Here is a 16,689-nt window from a genome sequence, read left to right as displayed (position 1 = left end):
TTATAATGTCTCTACTTGTACAAAAATGGCTCAGTCTCTACTGTATGTAGATACATAACAGTTTCATACTTCATATTTTATTACAATTTTTATTATGCTCCTATTCCAGAAATCACAAGGATTTCATAAGGATGGATAAACATCCCCATTTTATAGACAGGGAAACTGAGGTAGAGATCATTCAAGTGGCTTGACTTAAGTCACAGTGAGTTGTTTGCACAATCAGGAAAATAATCCGGGTCTCCTGGCTCCCATTTCTTTGTTCTCTCCAGTGGACTATACTGTCCACTGTGAACTATATTCTGTATTTAGCAGAAGGTGATGTGAAGTAAATAGATCTGTGTAACTTCTGTGACTTTTAACTAGGCTTCATTGCTCATCTTATGGTACAGATTTTACATGATAAGCAGTTATATATAAAACTATTGGTTTAACCAGGAAAAAGGGAATAGACAATTCAACATATGTGCAACATCGTCAAGTTAATGTTGTTTTTTGAAACATTTTAACTCTTGCATTTTCTGAATCAACTGAGCACACTTAACAATTCTTGTTGAGGTTTTATGCTATACTTTATTTTAACACTTAATTTATCTCCCACTTAAGCTCTTAAATGCGCACCTCACTGATGGCAGGATAAGTTCTCATCTCTGTCTCTATCGGTCTGTTACATCTACAGAACCATGCACACAGCTCCCACTGAATAATCAGAGCTGAATGCATATAAACTTGGTCCATTGTTTGACTGGCCACCTTCTGGTAATGCCACTTTAATAGGTGCAGCGGCACATCTGTTTACACTGACAACATATCTTTACAACTGTAAAAGATAAAGGAGTATTTTTTAAATTAAAGCTTAGAATTTTGGAGAACATTCTAGAATGTAGCAAAAATTGTAGAGTAAACCTGAACATGCAGTTTTTTTTTAATTATGCCTTTTTCTCGTGTTTCTAATCTTCAGCCATTCTATCCTTCCCACCCCAAAGCAAATGTCATGAACAGCCTCAGTACTCTCTGAAGGAGCTTCTGGGTTCTAAGCGCTTTTGAAAATTTGGCCACTTTGTTTAGGTGTGTAACTAGGAGCCCAACTCGATTTGAAAATGTGGGTCAAATATTCCTCAATTTGGATGGTCAGAATAGTTTGCATTTATGTAGCTCCCTTCATCCAGATACCAAAGCATTCTATAAACATTGATTAATGAAGTTTCATGACACGTGTGGGAGTAAAATCTATAGTAATTGACCTTTTCAGGGGTTCTTAGGACAGGCATACAGTGTGTATATGTAACTTATGCTTTTGGAATATACACACGATAAACTTCAGTTCCTCCTAGACTGTTGAGTTGAAGGTCTTACTTTGTCAGTTGAAAGCTAATCTTCCCCAGACTTGCCATAAAAAATCAGTTTTGGCAGATGAAATTGAGGTATTGTGTTCATATTGGTTAGAGACAAATATTTCTTGCAGATTTTTGTAGACTTTGCAGAACTACTTTAAATAGTAGGGATGAGCTTTATTAGACAAATGTGTGTATTTACACACCATTCTAGTCTCTAATGTTTAATATCTGCTAGTGAAATCTTAAATTGGTTAAAAAAAATTGGCCATAATAAACTTTAGTTATTGCTACTTTTGTTCAGGGTAATAAAACTGAAATACTTTTTAATAATAGTATCCATTAGTGATAAAATTGAATGATGGGTATCCAAAGTATTAGCTATTGCTTTTATCAGGCAAAAATAAGTTTCAAATAATTAAAAGAAATTGAAATAAGTTTTCAACCTAGAAGGAGCCGACTGCTCTTATCTTGGGTTGGAGTAGCGTAAGTTGAGAGAACTAGGAATCACCTCAGCAAGGAATTAAAAGGTGTCAACTTGCAGAAAACAGTTAACAGCTTTATTAGCTATCAATCTTACAAGCATTGTGGCATAATCATTTTTGTGAACAGTGCATAAAGATAGTAATTTGTCTTTTTATTTTAGAGTAAAGTACCAATTGGAATTAAAGCTGGGAGTTCTAATAAAGTAAGTAATGTCTTTTTGTTTTCCAAGCTATTTTTCTGATTAAAAAAAATTAACCCCAAAATTAGAAATACTATGTATAGTCTTTATTGTCCTTTTTCAGCCTTGGATCCGTGGTAAACTTTATTTTTTTATATGTCGTCTTGTGTGTGTAGTTTTTGCTTATAACAAAAAACAACAACCCCCGTATGCCTTTTATGTATTCGTTGTGAAGGAATTGTGGGCAAATTACAAATATTGTATGTGTGTATTTCTTTGGTGTTATTTGGTGGGTATAATTGCCACATACGGTTCAGTCCAACACTGTGTACTGGCAGCCTTGAGTCTCAGCAGACTAATCAAGTCTGAAGAAAAGTGGCTTGGTGCATTACATCAATAAAAGGTAAAGTGGAAGGGTGGTTTCTGTGGGGAACAGAGTTCTCGTAAATGAAGTCCTCTTCCTTTCTCTCTCTGCAGCCCCCTGTTTTGAGCCTATTCGTTAGTCCCCAGACATGCAGCATGGTAGGGGTTCTGTTACCTTATGGGTACACATAGCCCACAATGATGAACATGATGGAAGAATCTAATAACAGAATTTCAGGTGAAGAAGCCAGAATGACTAGAGAGCCAGTAATGTATTTTTTTTTTAATTAAAGAATATCGGACACCTATCCTGCCTGTATAAATATTGAGAGGTCTCCCTTCTCTCAACATTGTTTTATTTTAAAGTAACGTTTAAACCTTCTGACTCCAACTCTGCTTGAGCTAAGTACATTAGTTTCAGATTTTCCCAGTGGAAGGATTTTTACGTTTTCATCTGGGAGCATGTCAGCTTCTATAACACTCTTTTCTGACCAGAGACACCTGGGTACCAGTGTCCCTCCAGCTTAGGCATACCTTGCCATTCACTTTCTATCTCAGCCACCAATGTGTCAGACCTTGCAAAATTCATTAGGGTCCCCTCAGACACCTCTGTGGGTCCTAAGTCTAAGGTAGCTGCATTAACCTGGGCTGATTGGGATTTGTATTTTCATGTGCTCAGTGAAGCCATATCAGTAGCACTTTCTTGGGCTGTGCTGAGGTGTAGATACGTCTTACCTGTTATTCTTTATGGAAAAATATCCTGTAAGGTATATGGTGTAGTGAGTTTGTCAGGTCTAAGGTGAAATGTTTGCCAAGGGGTCTCTGTGACGCAGTATGTTGATGCATTTAATCCTTTGAGATGAAAACTCAGCCCAACAATGAGATTTGTAAACTTAAACTAGCAGCTAATTATTTGTTAGGTCATGAGCACACTGTCTGCTCCTGCTCGCCTCTCCTCAATTCATCCTTTCCACTTCTCCAAAATCTACCTCTTAAGAAAGCTGTGTATTTTCTAATCTCAGCTCCTCTGCAAAGTCTTGCAGTTCCAGTAACCTACTGGATGGTCCGATCACCGTCTCACTCATTCTGTCCAAAATTAAACTGCTCATTTCTCCTCTTCACTGGTTTGTCCTTTTTCGGTATCACATTCAAGATCCTTCTCCCCTCCCCTTTTAAGGCCCTCTATAATCTCATCACTGTCTGTCTTTGCTCTGATCCCTCCTATGCTTATATGGATCCTTTGTTGTCCTTGCTGCTATATCCTTCTTTTCTCAGACTCTTAGCTTAGTACATTTTTCATGCTGCCCCTTTGCTTGGGACAGTCTTCCCCTTCATGTTAGTCAAGTGCTCTTTCTCGTTTTCCCCAATTCATTCAAATCTCTTCATTCAGACACTCTTCTCTGAGTCCTGTGGTGATCTCTCCACCTCTGAATTGTTGTCCTGGGATTTTTCTTGTCAGTGTTCCATTGCAACATCTTCAAGAGAGAGAACACTAATTACTTTTTATTACTGTATCGCAGTGGTTCCCAAACTGTTTGATTGCAACCCCAAAAGTGCGGAGGGCACCATTTTGCTTTGAACAGCTTGACCCCCACATATGGTGTATACGAGCACTTGATGTTCAGAAGGCGCCATTTTACTCTGCACAATGGCATGCATAAGTGGTCACACTGCGTGAAGGGTACAGTTTTGCTCTGCAAAATGGCATCTTCCATGCTGTCTGGGGTCTCAGCAGGAAATACTTCATCAAAAAAAGTTTGGGAACCTCTGCCATAATGTCTCAGAGCCCTAGTTATCGACCGGGTGCCCTGTGTTAGGTGCTGTACAAACACAGAACAAAAAGACTTTTTCTGCCCCAGAGAACTTAAAGTTGAAATATCAGATGGGACAACAGATGCGGGAGTACAAGGAAACAATGAGACAATATTGGTCAGCATGATAGGCAGTGTTCTCAAAGCACCACCAGTCTAACCAAGTCAATTTGTATGAATAGCCTTACTCATTAATGTTGCTTTGAAGTAAGGGTCCATCATTTTCTGTTATTTCTGTATTTTAAATGTTCTATAATTTATGCTGTAAAAACTTTCTGCTTGCTAAAACTTTACAGAACACAATGTTTATAAAATGATTTTAAATTACAGAAATACAAAATGTTTGATGCTCTATTACTCTTGTAACATTGATTTGATGCTTATGAAAAGAAATAACAATTTACATACATTTTATAAAAAATATATAAGCGCTAAAACTATTGATATCTTGCTGTGAGTATGCAAATTTGTCTGCCTTCTGTTGTCTGAGTGCACTTACAAACTATTCGGCAGCATTATTTTCTGTATGAGGAGGGATTCTATGTTGTTGTGTGGGCTGCAGATGGAACAGAAAGGGTTTTATAAATACACAGAAGATAGGAAAATGAAGTTTAGGAGAAGTTTTGATCACAAAGCTAGCCTCAGAAATTAACTAACTGTAACATTTCCATTACAGCTAATAATTTCTTCCTTTTGCTGATTTCTCCTGAAGACCTGATTAAAATCTCTTTAACTTCACTTTTTATTTTTAGTATATATTTCTGAACACTGACTTCTCACATTACTGCATAAAGATACAGTATTCTGACACCTCTTCCCCTCCGTAGCCTTTGATGTGCCCAAATACAGTCGTTTCCTCAATCAACAAATCAACAAAATTTAATATGGTCTGAAAAGATGTATTTGCATGATGACTTTGGGTATGTCTACACTGCAATGAAAAACCTGTGGCTGGCCCATGCCAGCTGGCTCAGGCTGCAGGGCTCTTTCATTGCAGTGTAAACTTCTGGGCTCAGGCTGGAGCCTGAGCTGTGGGACCCTGTGAGGTGGGAGGTGCCTAGTTACAGTGTAGACATACCCTAAGACACTACCTGAATAATGGTTCATAACATCAGTTTATGGATTTGTCATGGGGTGGGAAGGAAGGCAAAACACATGGTAAAACTTTGTTTATCTTTTTTTAATAGCAAAAAGTGGAATATAACAATTACTATGCTGAGTTTAAAACGAGCTCAAAGTGCTGCTAACCAAGCTCCATTCCTAGCTGCTGAACCGGCTTCCATTGTTCCAGTGGGAAGAAAGACAAGATGCAGGGGCTGTGGCTTAGTTAGGCACTTAGACTTAATTCACTTAAAATATCAGTGAACGTTTGTCAGTAAAACATACAGAGCTGGGCATCTTTCTTTCCTTAAGTATTTCCACTTATTTGGGAGGGCTGCCATCAGCCCTTCCCAACTATGATGCTGGGCTCCTACCACCACTGCATTACCCTCTTATGAAGGTTAAGGGGAACTGGGGAAAAGTGTGGGGTGGTCTTCTTGCACAGTAGGAGCCACAGCCCCTCTTTTTGCAGGTTTCTTAGGGGATGTCTTCCCTTAAATTCACCTCCAACTCCTGTTTATCAGGGAACAGTATTCCTTTTGTAATGATATTTGCATGGGACACATGCCACATCTGCTATCCACTGAGTTGCAACATTTTGACCTTATCTATCTCACTAGATCCCTAGTTTGCTGTGGGGAAGGCAAAAAAGCCACCCTGCGCCAGCTAATCTGGCAGTGAGGGGGAAAATTACTTCCCAGCCCCAAAAGAAAAAAGGCAACTAGCACGAGAATAGCTTCCACAGACCACTGACTGTTTAAAAAAAACCAAAAAACCAACAAACCTAGTGCTTGTGAAGATGCCATACTGATTGGTATTCCTCAACTGCTGATATCTATTAGTGCAACAGATACAGCACAGGGAACAAGAGTGCAAGCTTCTATGGCTGTAAAAATTTCCTGCTATGTTGGGATCATAGTGGAAGCCCCATAGACAACTCTCCAGTAGCTTCCAACATATTACTATTTTGCACTTTAACTAATGTGGTAGTAAAAATGCTAGATGCCATCAGAGTCTTGTCTATGATAGAGCTAACATTAGTGCAGCTGAACTGGTGGTTACACTGGGGCGAATCTTTTGCTGAAAGTCCCTAGTGTAGACAAGGCCTGACACTGCCTTGCCAAGTTTTATTTTGGAGATCTTTTCTCTAAAGAAAAGAAGGTAATTCAGTTTTCGTGCCTATGGCAGTCACCCCCTAAATATGCTATCATATTCTGGTGTGCAGTACAGACCAATGATTGGTTGTCATCACTTGCCCTGCAACCTTGGGTGCGGGTGCCTCATAATGAATTATTGCAGTAGCTCACAATCTGGGCCCCTCACAGACAGACGGGCAGCATCCAGGTCACGCTCAGAGTGTCTGTTTATAACTGCAGCCTGCCAGTAACACTCCAGTCAGCAGTTTCTGCTAGCCTTAGTTACCACTTCCAGGGTGGCCCCCAACATTCCCAGGCCCAGATATTCCCAGAAATGGCATGTTCTGCACTCTCCAGCCTTCTTGTGGACAGTTCAGATATTAGAGGTCCATTGCCCTGTAAAGGGTCAATATGCAAGTTACCAAACAATCCAGTTTACACACAACACTGGATTAGTTTTGATTAAAAAAAAAAGTTTATTTAACTATAAAGAGGTAGATTTTAAGTGTGTACAAGGTGTTAAAGTCAGAAATGGTAACGAGAAATACTACAGTACATAGTAGCTAAGACTTAACAAACTAGATTTGGTTCAAGGTAAAATCCTTACCACATGTTCCTAGCAATATAGCTGACCAAATTCTCAGGTCAGCATCTCTCCCCAAAATCCAAAGGGCTGTCTTCAGTGAAAGTGAGGGGGGAGGAAGAGGGAGAGAGACTGGGGTGTTTTTGCCCCTCACTTTTATAGTCCAGTCCTCCTTTGAAGTGGATTCTTCTGATGATTACCCCTCAAAGCAAAGTTTATTCACACAGTAAAGAAGGTGATATGGAGTCTGGGGATGAAGGTGCCCCCAGGCTTTTTCTTCTCCCCTGTATATGCCAAAATGCAGATTTGCCTTGTCTCCATCTCGCTGTGTCAAGAACCCTGCTTACTACTTATGTAAATTGCGGTAAACACATTCCTTTGTTTAAGATGGACCTGCTTAACCACTTCTGCCTAATTAGGGCTCCATGGGTTTGAACATGTGCTATCATACAGAGGGAATTCATAACTTTATATATAATGTTGCTACGTACATTTCACCATGATATAATTGACTAGCCAGTTATTCATTTTCAAATGATACATCCCAATTCATATTTTGCACAAAGATCATGATAGTAGTGTGTAGGGTGTGAATACAGGGGTGTATTTAGTCACACATGCAAAATAGCTATCTTGTCCTCAGAATCTATAGTATTCCAGGTATTCCCTATAATAAATATAATACAATATAAATAATACTCAGAGTACTGAGTTAACAATTTATTAAATGCAGAATTGGCAGGTTATAAAGGGAGAATGCTCTGTTCACTCTTCAGTCTCTCTCTCAAACTGCTGTCAAGTTTGCTAGATATAAACGGTGCTTTTGTGGTGTGGACATCTACTTTGAAGAGAAGTGAGGCCACCAGCTCTATTCAGATATGCTTGGTTTAAGGCAAGACAAGCTATCGGCTGTTACCTTTCAGTCACTCTTGACCTTTATGAAAAACAGTTGTAAACAGAAAATGTAAAAATATGTTTGAGTCTCCTTCAGACTCAGATTGAAAAACAATAGAAGTAGTTCATCTTTGAGTGCTGGTCCCTATTCATATTCCACTGTAGATATGCATGCCTCTGGAGTTGGAGAGTTCTTGGAAGTAGTGTCCATGTGTTCGCAAATGTAGCCTTGCTCTCCTCATGCCTCCAACTGGGGAGTTAACGGGTGGAGTGGACATCTCTTCAGTTCCTTCTTACTACTGCATGGGCTGGGTTGGAACTTCCAGTGCCTGAAGCTTTTTGTCTCCTTATTCTTCCACCAGTAAATGCGTGTGTGTGTGTGTGTGTGTATATATATATATATATGTGTGTGTGTATATATATGTGTGTATATATATATATATATATTGTAAAGTAAATGTTCTGACAGTATTTAGCTAAGTTTTATAGTTTAATTCCTATACTGGGGAATTTCCCCTCCCCTTGTATCCCAATACATTTACTGGACTTTGCCCAGACAGGGGTGCCTGAATAGGGGGGGTGGCGCTCAGGGGGTCATGGCCCTCCCACTTGCTACCAGCCCTAAGGGTGAGCGAACAGGGGTGTGGGGGGCGGAGAGGAGCGAGCAGGGACCAGGGTCTTGTGGGGGAGGAGGTGGTACATGAGTGGGGCCTTGGGGAGAAGAGACAGTGTGGCGGTGTGGCCATGATTTGGGCACCTTTGCCCCCTGCCCCCCTTTTAGGGCACTTCTGCCGCTTCTGTGTCCAGAACTCTGGGCTCCAAAATCTGTTGTTCTTGCTGATGCTCCTTCTCTGTCAGTGACGACCATCAGCACTGCTTGTGCTGCCTCTGGGAGGCTCATGTTGTGGCATGCTGCAGTATCTGCTGCTTTTTTCCCATGTGTACCTGTCAAGGGGGGAGAACTTCATTTTAAGAAGCACGTAATGGGGAAAAGCCATGAAGAAACAGTTGGATCCAGGCCTGGGGATCCCCTTCCCCTCTGCTCCCCCCCTCCCCCATGTATTGGCCTGACACAGCAAGGAGTGTGCCTCCTGCTGTGAGATCCAACTTAGGAGTGAGGGAATTTACTCCCACAGATTCCCCTGTTGGGGTCTTGATGGGAAGGCCAGGAGTGTTCTCAGGAGAGCAAATCCTCCTCTAAGTCCACTTCAAAAAAGTTGGATACAATGCTACTGAAGTCAAACAAGTCTTTCTGCTGAGCTCATGAGGACTTGTCATGACTCTGAGATTTAGGAGATTCTAAGAAAATCCACAAGTCCAGGGCTCTGCTGGTATCAGACATTGGTGCTGGAACTAGGAGTGCTGGGTGTGCTGGTGCGTCCCCTGGCTTGAAGTGGTTTCCATCATATACAAAGTTGACAGTTTGGTTCAATGGCGCTCAGCACCCCTTCTAAATACATTTTTCTTCTTTGAGTGCTTGCTCATCTCCATTCCAGTAGGTGTGCGTGCGCATGCCACGTGCATGATTGTCGGAAGGTTTTCCCCTAGTGTACCTGTCAGGTCGGCAGTGGAGTCCTGGAGTGGCACCCTCATGGCGGTGAATATAGGACACTGCCGACCCACCGCCTGCTCAGTTCCTTCTTACCGCCAGTGACGGTCGTTGGAGATTCCTTCAGTCTCTTGCTTCCCAAGTGTCTACCTAGTGGTTACCTTCTAGTTAGTTGTAAATAGTTCTTGAAAATTGTAGTTAGTTAGCCTATTTCAGGGGGGTCCCCCCCGCCCCAGCTTCCCTGACTGAGGTATGCCTGGATCTCAGGGGTTTAAATCCTGCGAACACTGCGGGAGGCCTATGCCCAAGGGGGAGCCACACGCGTCATGCCTTAAGTGCCTGGGCGAGGGCCATCAAACAGATAAGTGCTCCATTTGCAGGAGCTTTAGACCCACGACGAAGATGGGGTGGCACTGTCGTCTCAAGCTCTTTTTAATGGAGGTGGCTGTTCACTCTCAGCCAGCACCGGAAGTGGCACCAGCGACACCTGAAGTGGTACACCGGTTTCAGCACCGAAAAAAGACACCTCCAGGGAGCATTGACACCGCTCCCTGGCTCACAAAGCTAGTTTGAGCATGCAGTACCGCTCTCAGTCCCGAGTGCCACATAAGAAGAAGGCAGACAGGTTGGTCCTCCATCAGGAAACAGCATAGGGATCCCAGCGGGGTATGTCCTACATCAGGGCACCCATGGCTTGGCCCTCAGATGCTTGTGGACTCCCTGACTTGGCAGGAGTTGGAGGACGAGATTGATCTTTCCTCCATGATGGATACCTTTTGAGGCCATGCAGAACCTTATTGGCATGACGGCACAGTCCCCAGCCCTGCAGGCGCAACCACTGGTCCAGGTGGAAGCGCAAGGCCTGGTGATGGTGCAGTCTGCAGCACCAATGTCGGTACCACCACCTATTCAACACCGGGGCAAGCCAACAATGCTATGGCGCTGCTCCCTATCGCCGCATTACCATTCCCTGGCACCGTTGGGTTCTGCTCTTCCCATGGTATGGCTCAGACTATTCCTTGGACTCCGATAAGTCATTGATCTCCCGAGGTAGTTGGTACCGGTCTCGGTCCCGGCACCGCAGATCGCGGGATATGCTGGTACAGTGGCCCTTTTGGATTCCTTGGACCTATCATCAGGCTCAAGGGTGGGGCTCCAGGGCTGCGTCTGTAGTGTCCACGCCCTGTGCTCCTCCTTCAGCCATGTTGGTACCACACCATACTTCCACAGCACTTGAAGACTCCCACCCCCACGTGACAAGGACCCTGGGTCTTCGCAAACAAGTGCAATTTTCGAGCCAGCACCACAGTCTGCTTTGAATAGGGCAGACATATCCAAGCCAGCCTCTAGGGAACCTGAGGGTCAGGAGGACCCAGTCCCATGGGCTTCATCATCCTCTTTTCTGGATGAGGCAGTAGCTGGCACCTCCACTACCATACTCCCTGCGATGGACAATAGGACGCACCAGGACCACCTTAGGAGGGTGGCCCAAAACTTACACCTCCAGGCTGAGGAGGTGCCAGAAGACTCAGACCCAATGGTGGACATTCTTGCCCCGGAGGGTCCTTTAGGGTAGCCTTGCCCCTTAAAGACCATACAAAACACCACAAAGGTGCTATGGTAGACCCCTGCCTCCATACCTCCCACAGCCAAAGAGGTGGAAAGGAGGTATTTTGTGCCGCAGAAGGGGTATGAACACCTTTTTACCCACCGTCAACCTGCAACATTAGTGGTGGATGCAGCGAGCCACAAAGAGCAGCAAGGTCAACCAGGTCCTGTCCCAAAGTCACGGGACGCTAAGAAGCTGGACCTTTTTGGCTGTAAAGTCTACTCAACTGGGGGGGCTCCAGCTTCACATTGCTAATCAGCAAGCAGTGCTCAGCCGCTATGCCTTCAATTCCTGGAGAGTACTAGCTAAGTTCCAGGAATTGCTCCCGTCAGACTCTCACCCAGAGTTTGTGGCGCTTCTTGAGGAGGTCAAGGTGGTGTCAAACCCCAGCCCCCCTCCCACTTCTACTCCATACCCCCGAGGTAGGACTCAGCCAGGAGAAGGAGCAGGAATAATAGGAGGCACCAGTTGCAGTCCTCCTCAGGCCAAGGCCAGGGCTGGTCCAAACAGCCCACAGCACCGAAACCTAACCTTTGAAGGGCGCCCAGGGACGGAGCACCAGGACTCAATCGAGATCCTTGCCCTCCCTTTGTGAACTGACTGTCCCACTTCTACCGTGTTTGGTCCCAGATCACAACAGATCGCTGGGTTCTAAGCACGATAGGGGTGGGATGTTCTGTTCCATCCCACCTTCCCCCCACACACACACTTTTCCTGTTCCTCTTCAGCGACCCTGCTCATGAGCAACTCCTTCTCCAGGAGATGCAATCTCTCCTCACTCTGGGGGAGATAAAGGAGGTTCCTCAGGAGTTCAGGGGCAAGGGATTTTAGTCCTGATATTTCCTATCCCCAAGGCCAAGGGTGGACTTTGACCTATTCTGGATCTGAGAGACCTCACCCAGAGACCAGAGGGTGGGTGACTGACTCCATCAGGAGATGCAGCTTGTGGGAGGAGTCTGTCTCCCATTCTATTGGACAGCCATAGTTTCCCTCCAGTGGAACCATTGGTGCTGCCAACAGATACACACTAGGTATTTTCTTTTTTCGGAGACTCTGAACAACCTGAAGAACTGATGTCTCCTCCTCTGAAACATGTCTTCCCAGACCAGTCTGGAACCAACTTCCACTTCAGCACCTCCCTCAGAACTGTTGGTACCGTATGCTAGGGAGAGTCCCACAGCCACCCTTTGACCCATCTTCCTGGCCTTCTCTGGGGTACTGGGACCTGTACCACTCTGCAGAGTCGACATGATCCACCTGTCCACCCTTCACCTGCAAGAGAACAACTAGAAATTCCTCCTGACCCCATGGAAGAGGAAGATGGATCTGGAGCTGGCGGTACTGACGAGACTGTCCTCATATTTGGATAAATAGTTGCTCCAATATCTCCTTCCCCCCGATGACCATAAGCAGTTCCAGGAACTGTTACATAGTGTTGCAGAGGAGCTGCAGATCTCCCTTGAGGAAGTTCAGGGTCTTCAACATAAACTCCTGGCAAGTGAGCAGTTACCTCTTCAGTATTAAGGAAAGGGTTTTTACTCAATATACTTCCTAGTACCCAAAAAGGACAGCTGGGCTATCCTTGATTTCTGCCATCTTAACTGCCTTATTCGCAAACTGAATTTCACATGGTTATGCTGTCATCTATAATCCCATCCCTAGAAAAGAGCATGTAGTTTTCAGCTCTTGATATGTAGGACACATACTTTAACGTGGCCATTCACCCCGTCAGATGCTCTCAGATTCCTGGTGGGCCCTGACCATTTTCAATACAGTGTGGATCCCATTCAGCCTTGCTACAGCCCCAAGGGTCACTACTAAGGTCTTCTTAGTAATAGCAGCCCACATCAGGCATTGTGGCTTCACCATTTCCCCCTATCTTGATGACTGGCTTCTCGTTGCTAAGACTGTCAAGAAGCCTATGAGTCCAATTCATCAATGCTTTCAACTTGTGCTTTCCCCAGCATAACTCAAAAATATTTGGACTTTATAGGAATGTCCTTAAATTCAGTCACAGCAAGTGCTTACCTGCCGATGGACAGGTTCCAGTGATGAATGACCTCCTAGATCAGATCATGCTCTTGTTCTGTACAAACTTAAAATTGTAAGTATTCTTGTGGTCATAACGCTAGTCTTTGAATTTAGTGCTCTATTTAAGTTGAAAGGGAATGTTCACATCAGCATTGGTGCTGTATTTCAATGTGTCTGCACAATGTCCAAGCAAATACTTCATTGATTTTTATTACATAGGAAAGGTTCTAAGCTTTTTTTTTTAAAAGGAAACTTTGATTCTGGAGAAGATTCCAAAATGAGCAAGATTACCTTCCATCCTCAGAATCCTTGTGTTTTCCATATCAACAGATTTGTATTTACTGCACAACTTTGACTTCCCTAAGAAAGAGGTGAAGTAAAGGACATTTCTAGTTAATGTTTGTGTACTAAATATAACCTTTCTTACAGTACTCAAAAAGAGCAAATAACACCAAAGAACTGGAAGACTGTGAACAAGCTAACAAACTGGGAGCAATTAACAGTACTCTAAGGTAAGCTGTGCTTAAAGTAAATAGTACCAACAAAAGGTCGTCTTGACTCTGGTATGTTGTTTTGGAAACTGCTGCTTTTTGTTCTCTTCACTTTTATATAGTCCCTATAAAAACAGTGGAAAATAGCCCTGGTGTTAAATATGAGTTAATGGACTCAAAAACCTCTGAAGCTAAAGATCGGAAGGAAGAGAACAAATATCTTTCCTTTCTTAAAGGAAGATTTTTATTGTATACAAAACTCTGAGCAGGAAAGTCAGGAAACCCAGGAAAAAGAGCATTTGGGTTTTTTATTACCACTTTGTCCTGGGCAGAGTAGTACAAACAAATATTAGAGAATGGTCTAAAATCTTTTATCTGCACATCCGGAACTAATTATCTCAGCCTCTGAAATCTCAATGTTAGAACATAGCATTTACTGAGTACTTCATGGGGGGATCTGGATTCCCAGCAGAGAAAAGTTTGGAGCCGGATATTGAAGGGCCATTTTGATCAAAGGAGCTTGACACTGCAACAATGGCAGTTGCTCCATAGTTGAGGAACCAATTTCCTATAAGCTCAACTTTGGCCTCTTCTCTAACCTGCCCCCTGCCTCCCCAGCACCATCCTTCCAAAACAAAAAATAAAATAAAGTAGTAGATTTGATCTGAAGCAGGAATAATATTTTTCTACAATACTCAAAATGATTTGGATTAGAGGCTCCTGAGTTAGGGCCCACTTAAAAGCTGAGTAGGTAAACAGTTTCAGAATGTAATTTTTTTTTTTTGGGACATTTTCTAACACCCATCCTCCCAAAAAAGGTAGAAAGATAAAATTAACTTTAGTGGATTTTCCTAGCAGAGATCTCATACTTTCGGGCCCCAGTTTTGAACAGTAAAACCTGAACTCTAAGATGTTTCTTCTTGGCAACATCATCTTAAGAGTGTTGGCTTCAGGAAGCTCAGTGTAAGCTATAGTAAATCAGGAGACAGTAAGATTCCTAATTTCGTTGCTCATATTTTAAAAAAAAAAAAGTTCCAGCCTTCTCCCTCTGCAGAAAAAAGGGCCAAACTGGCCTGTCACTGAGAAATTTTTTTCCCTCCCAAGAAAAAGGGAGTTAAAGTGTGAAAAGCCTCCTAAAGCTCACGAGGTTGGGAAAGTGGACAGCGGGCATGTAAAGGGTTGGAGAGATAAGCATGCTTCTTGGGAACATGGAAAGTGAGTGTTTAAGTTGGGGAGGGAACAGGAAGATAATCCCTGATATAGGAACAAGTGGGAGATAGCAGTTATGTGGAGGCCAGGAGGTACCTATGCCTCCTATGCAAATCCTTCAAACCCAGCAATTCACCCTTTTAATGGCTCCTAGCTCTGGGTATTGTGCCTGTTTGGCTGAATTTAATCGAACTGGGGTTGCCTACTGGCAAAATACAGGAAGTTGACTGGATGGGGAAGCTCCTAGGAGTAGAGCTTCTCTCCACCTGATACACCTTCAGGTTCTTCCTGCTTTTTCCAAACATGTGAAAAAGAGAGGAATCTGTGGATCTTGTTGCAGAGTGGGTCCTAGGTTCGTAAAACTGAGTTTGGGTTAACTTGGTCAGAAAGAATGGGTGGTTGAGGGATTATGCATTACTTCCCAAGGCACCATGCTAACTACCAATGAGAGAGTTTATTGGTGTTTGGTTTTGAAATGCTGTAGTTAATGGCTGGCTTACCATTGTTTGCTAAATGCTCAAAACCGAAACATTTGAGTTTGTTACAAATACTACAAGGTCATTGGAGAGGAAGAGTTAGGGAAATGTGACAATTAATTCCTTGGTATTTTCTTCGGGTTTTTTTCAAGAGGATAATCCTATTTACAAAGCAATATACGTAATCAAGATCATTGGCTTGTCTCCTATTGTAATGTAGAATCAGTTGATGTTAGAAATGGGACAGAGGAGATGAAAGACCCATGTCCATCTTTGCCAGTGCAGGGTTTTTTCTACAATATATAAAGATTTGTCTATACGAACACACGGTTCTTGGGAAGCTGGGGTTTGTATCTACTCCACCACACACTGAAAGTTCCCTAGTGTGCTCTAACCTACTCCTATTTCAATGCAGGGCAGACTAAAGTGTACTAGGGAACTTTTAGTGCACAGCAGCAGTGTCCACACGGCACTTAGTGCTTTGTAGTCTAGTGTAGGTTAGATTTACACTCCAGCTTGCCATGAAAGGTGTGTTTGTATGACAAGTCTAAATACAGGCATTCGTTTTCCTTCTCCTGAGATAAATTTACAAGCATCTAACAGGCAATAGCTCGTTGATATGTTCCAGTGCTTCGGATACAGTCATTTTAAATTTAGCTCCAGAGATATTGCACACCATCAATTCTCTGTATTCAAAATTATCTAATTTGTGTGGTTTTATGATTGCTAATTTTGACAGCTCTTCATGGATACATTTAAAAACAAAAATAAAAGCATTTTTACAAGTCAAATTCAATTACATGTGTTTATTTTCTCTTTTTCTCAGTAACCAAAGTAAAGAGGCTTTCATTGACTGGGCAAGATATGATGATTCACAGGACCACTTTTGTGAACTTGATGGTAAAATAGATATTGGAGTGAATAAGCTTTTAAAACAGCTGAAGTTCTCTAAGAAAGCATATTTATGCACTGTCAGTAAATAAGTTTAAAGGTGTAATACAAATGACTTAATTTTGTGCTGACTGGCCAAATAAAAATCTCAGACCTTCTCATGTAGAAGGAAAGTTCTTAGTGTGTGTGGGTGGGGGAGTACAACCTAGGGGCATAGGGAGATAGTCTCTATTAGTACCGACATGTGAGGCATTTGATAGTGGATAGACAGGTGTATATTTTATGGAAATGAAAAGGAAAGAGAGTGCACAAGTAACAGTAAAAGATGCTGAAATCCTCATTCCATACTGGGGCAAACATAAGACCACTTACGCAAAACCTAATTGCTTTAACCTATTGAGAGTATGTCTACACAGCAAAACAAAACAAAAAACAATGCTCCAGGGAGTCTTAGAGCCCAAGTTAACTGACTTGTGCTCCCAGAGCTCATGCTGCAGGTCTAACAAGTGTAGACTTGTGCTGGAGCCTGGGCTCTGAAACCTAGGAG

At 42.8% G+C, this 16,689-nt stretch overlaps 1 protein-coding gene across 3 annotated transcripts in view; it reads left to right on the top strand.

The window, feature by feature from the left end:
- Positions 1-16,689, top strand: part of ERO1B (endoplasmic reticulum oxidoreductase 1 beta) — a 65,886-nt gene that overhangs the window by 26,890 nt on the left and 22,307 nt on the right. For all 3 annotated transcript variants that reach the window (XM_084623954.1, XM_084623953.1, XM_084623955.1), the window contains exons 4-6: positions 1,981-2,022; positions 13,505-13,587; positions 16,078-16,151. In XM_084623954.1, coding sequence (XP_084480080.1) covers positions 1,981-2,022; positions 13,505-13,587; positions 16,078-16,151 — 199 coding nt within the window. The remainder of the gene's footprint in view (positions 1-1,980; positions 2,023-13,504; positions 13,588-16,077; positions 16,152-16,689) is intronic.

The sequence above is a fragment of the Lepidochelys olivacea genome, assembly GCF_965140295.1.
Source record: "Lepidochelys olivacea isolate rLepOli2 genome assembly, chromosome: 3".
Lineage (NCBI taxonomy): Eukaryota > Metazoa > Chordata > Testudines > Cheloniidae > Lepidochelys > Lepidochelys olivacea.
This window is presented reverse-complemented; position numbering and strand designations above follow the sequence as displayed.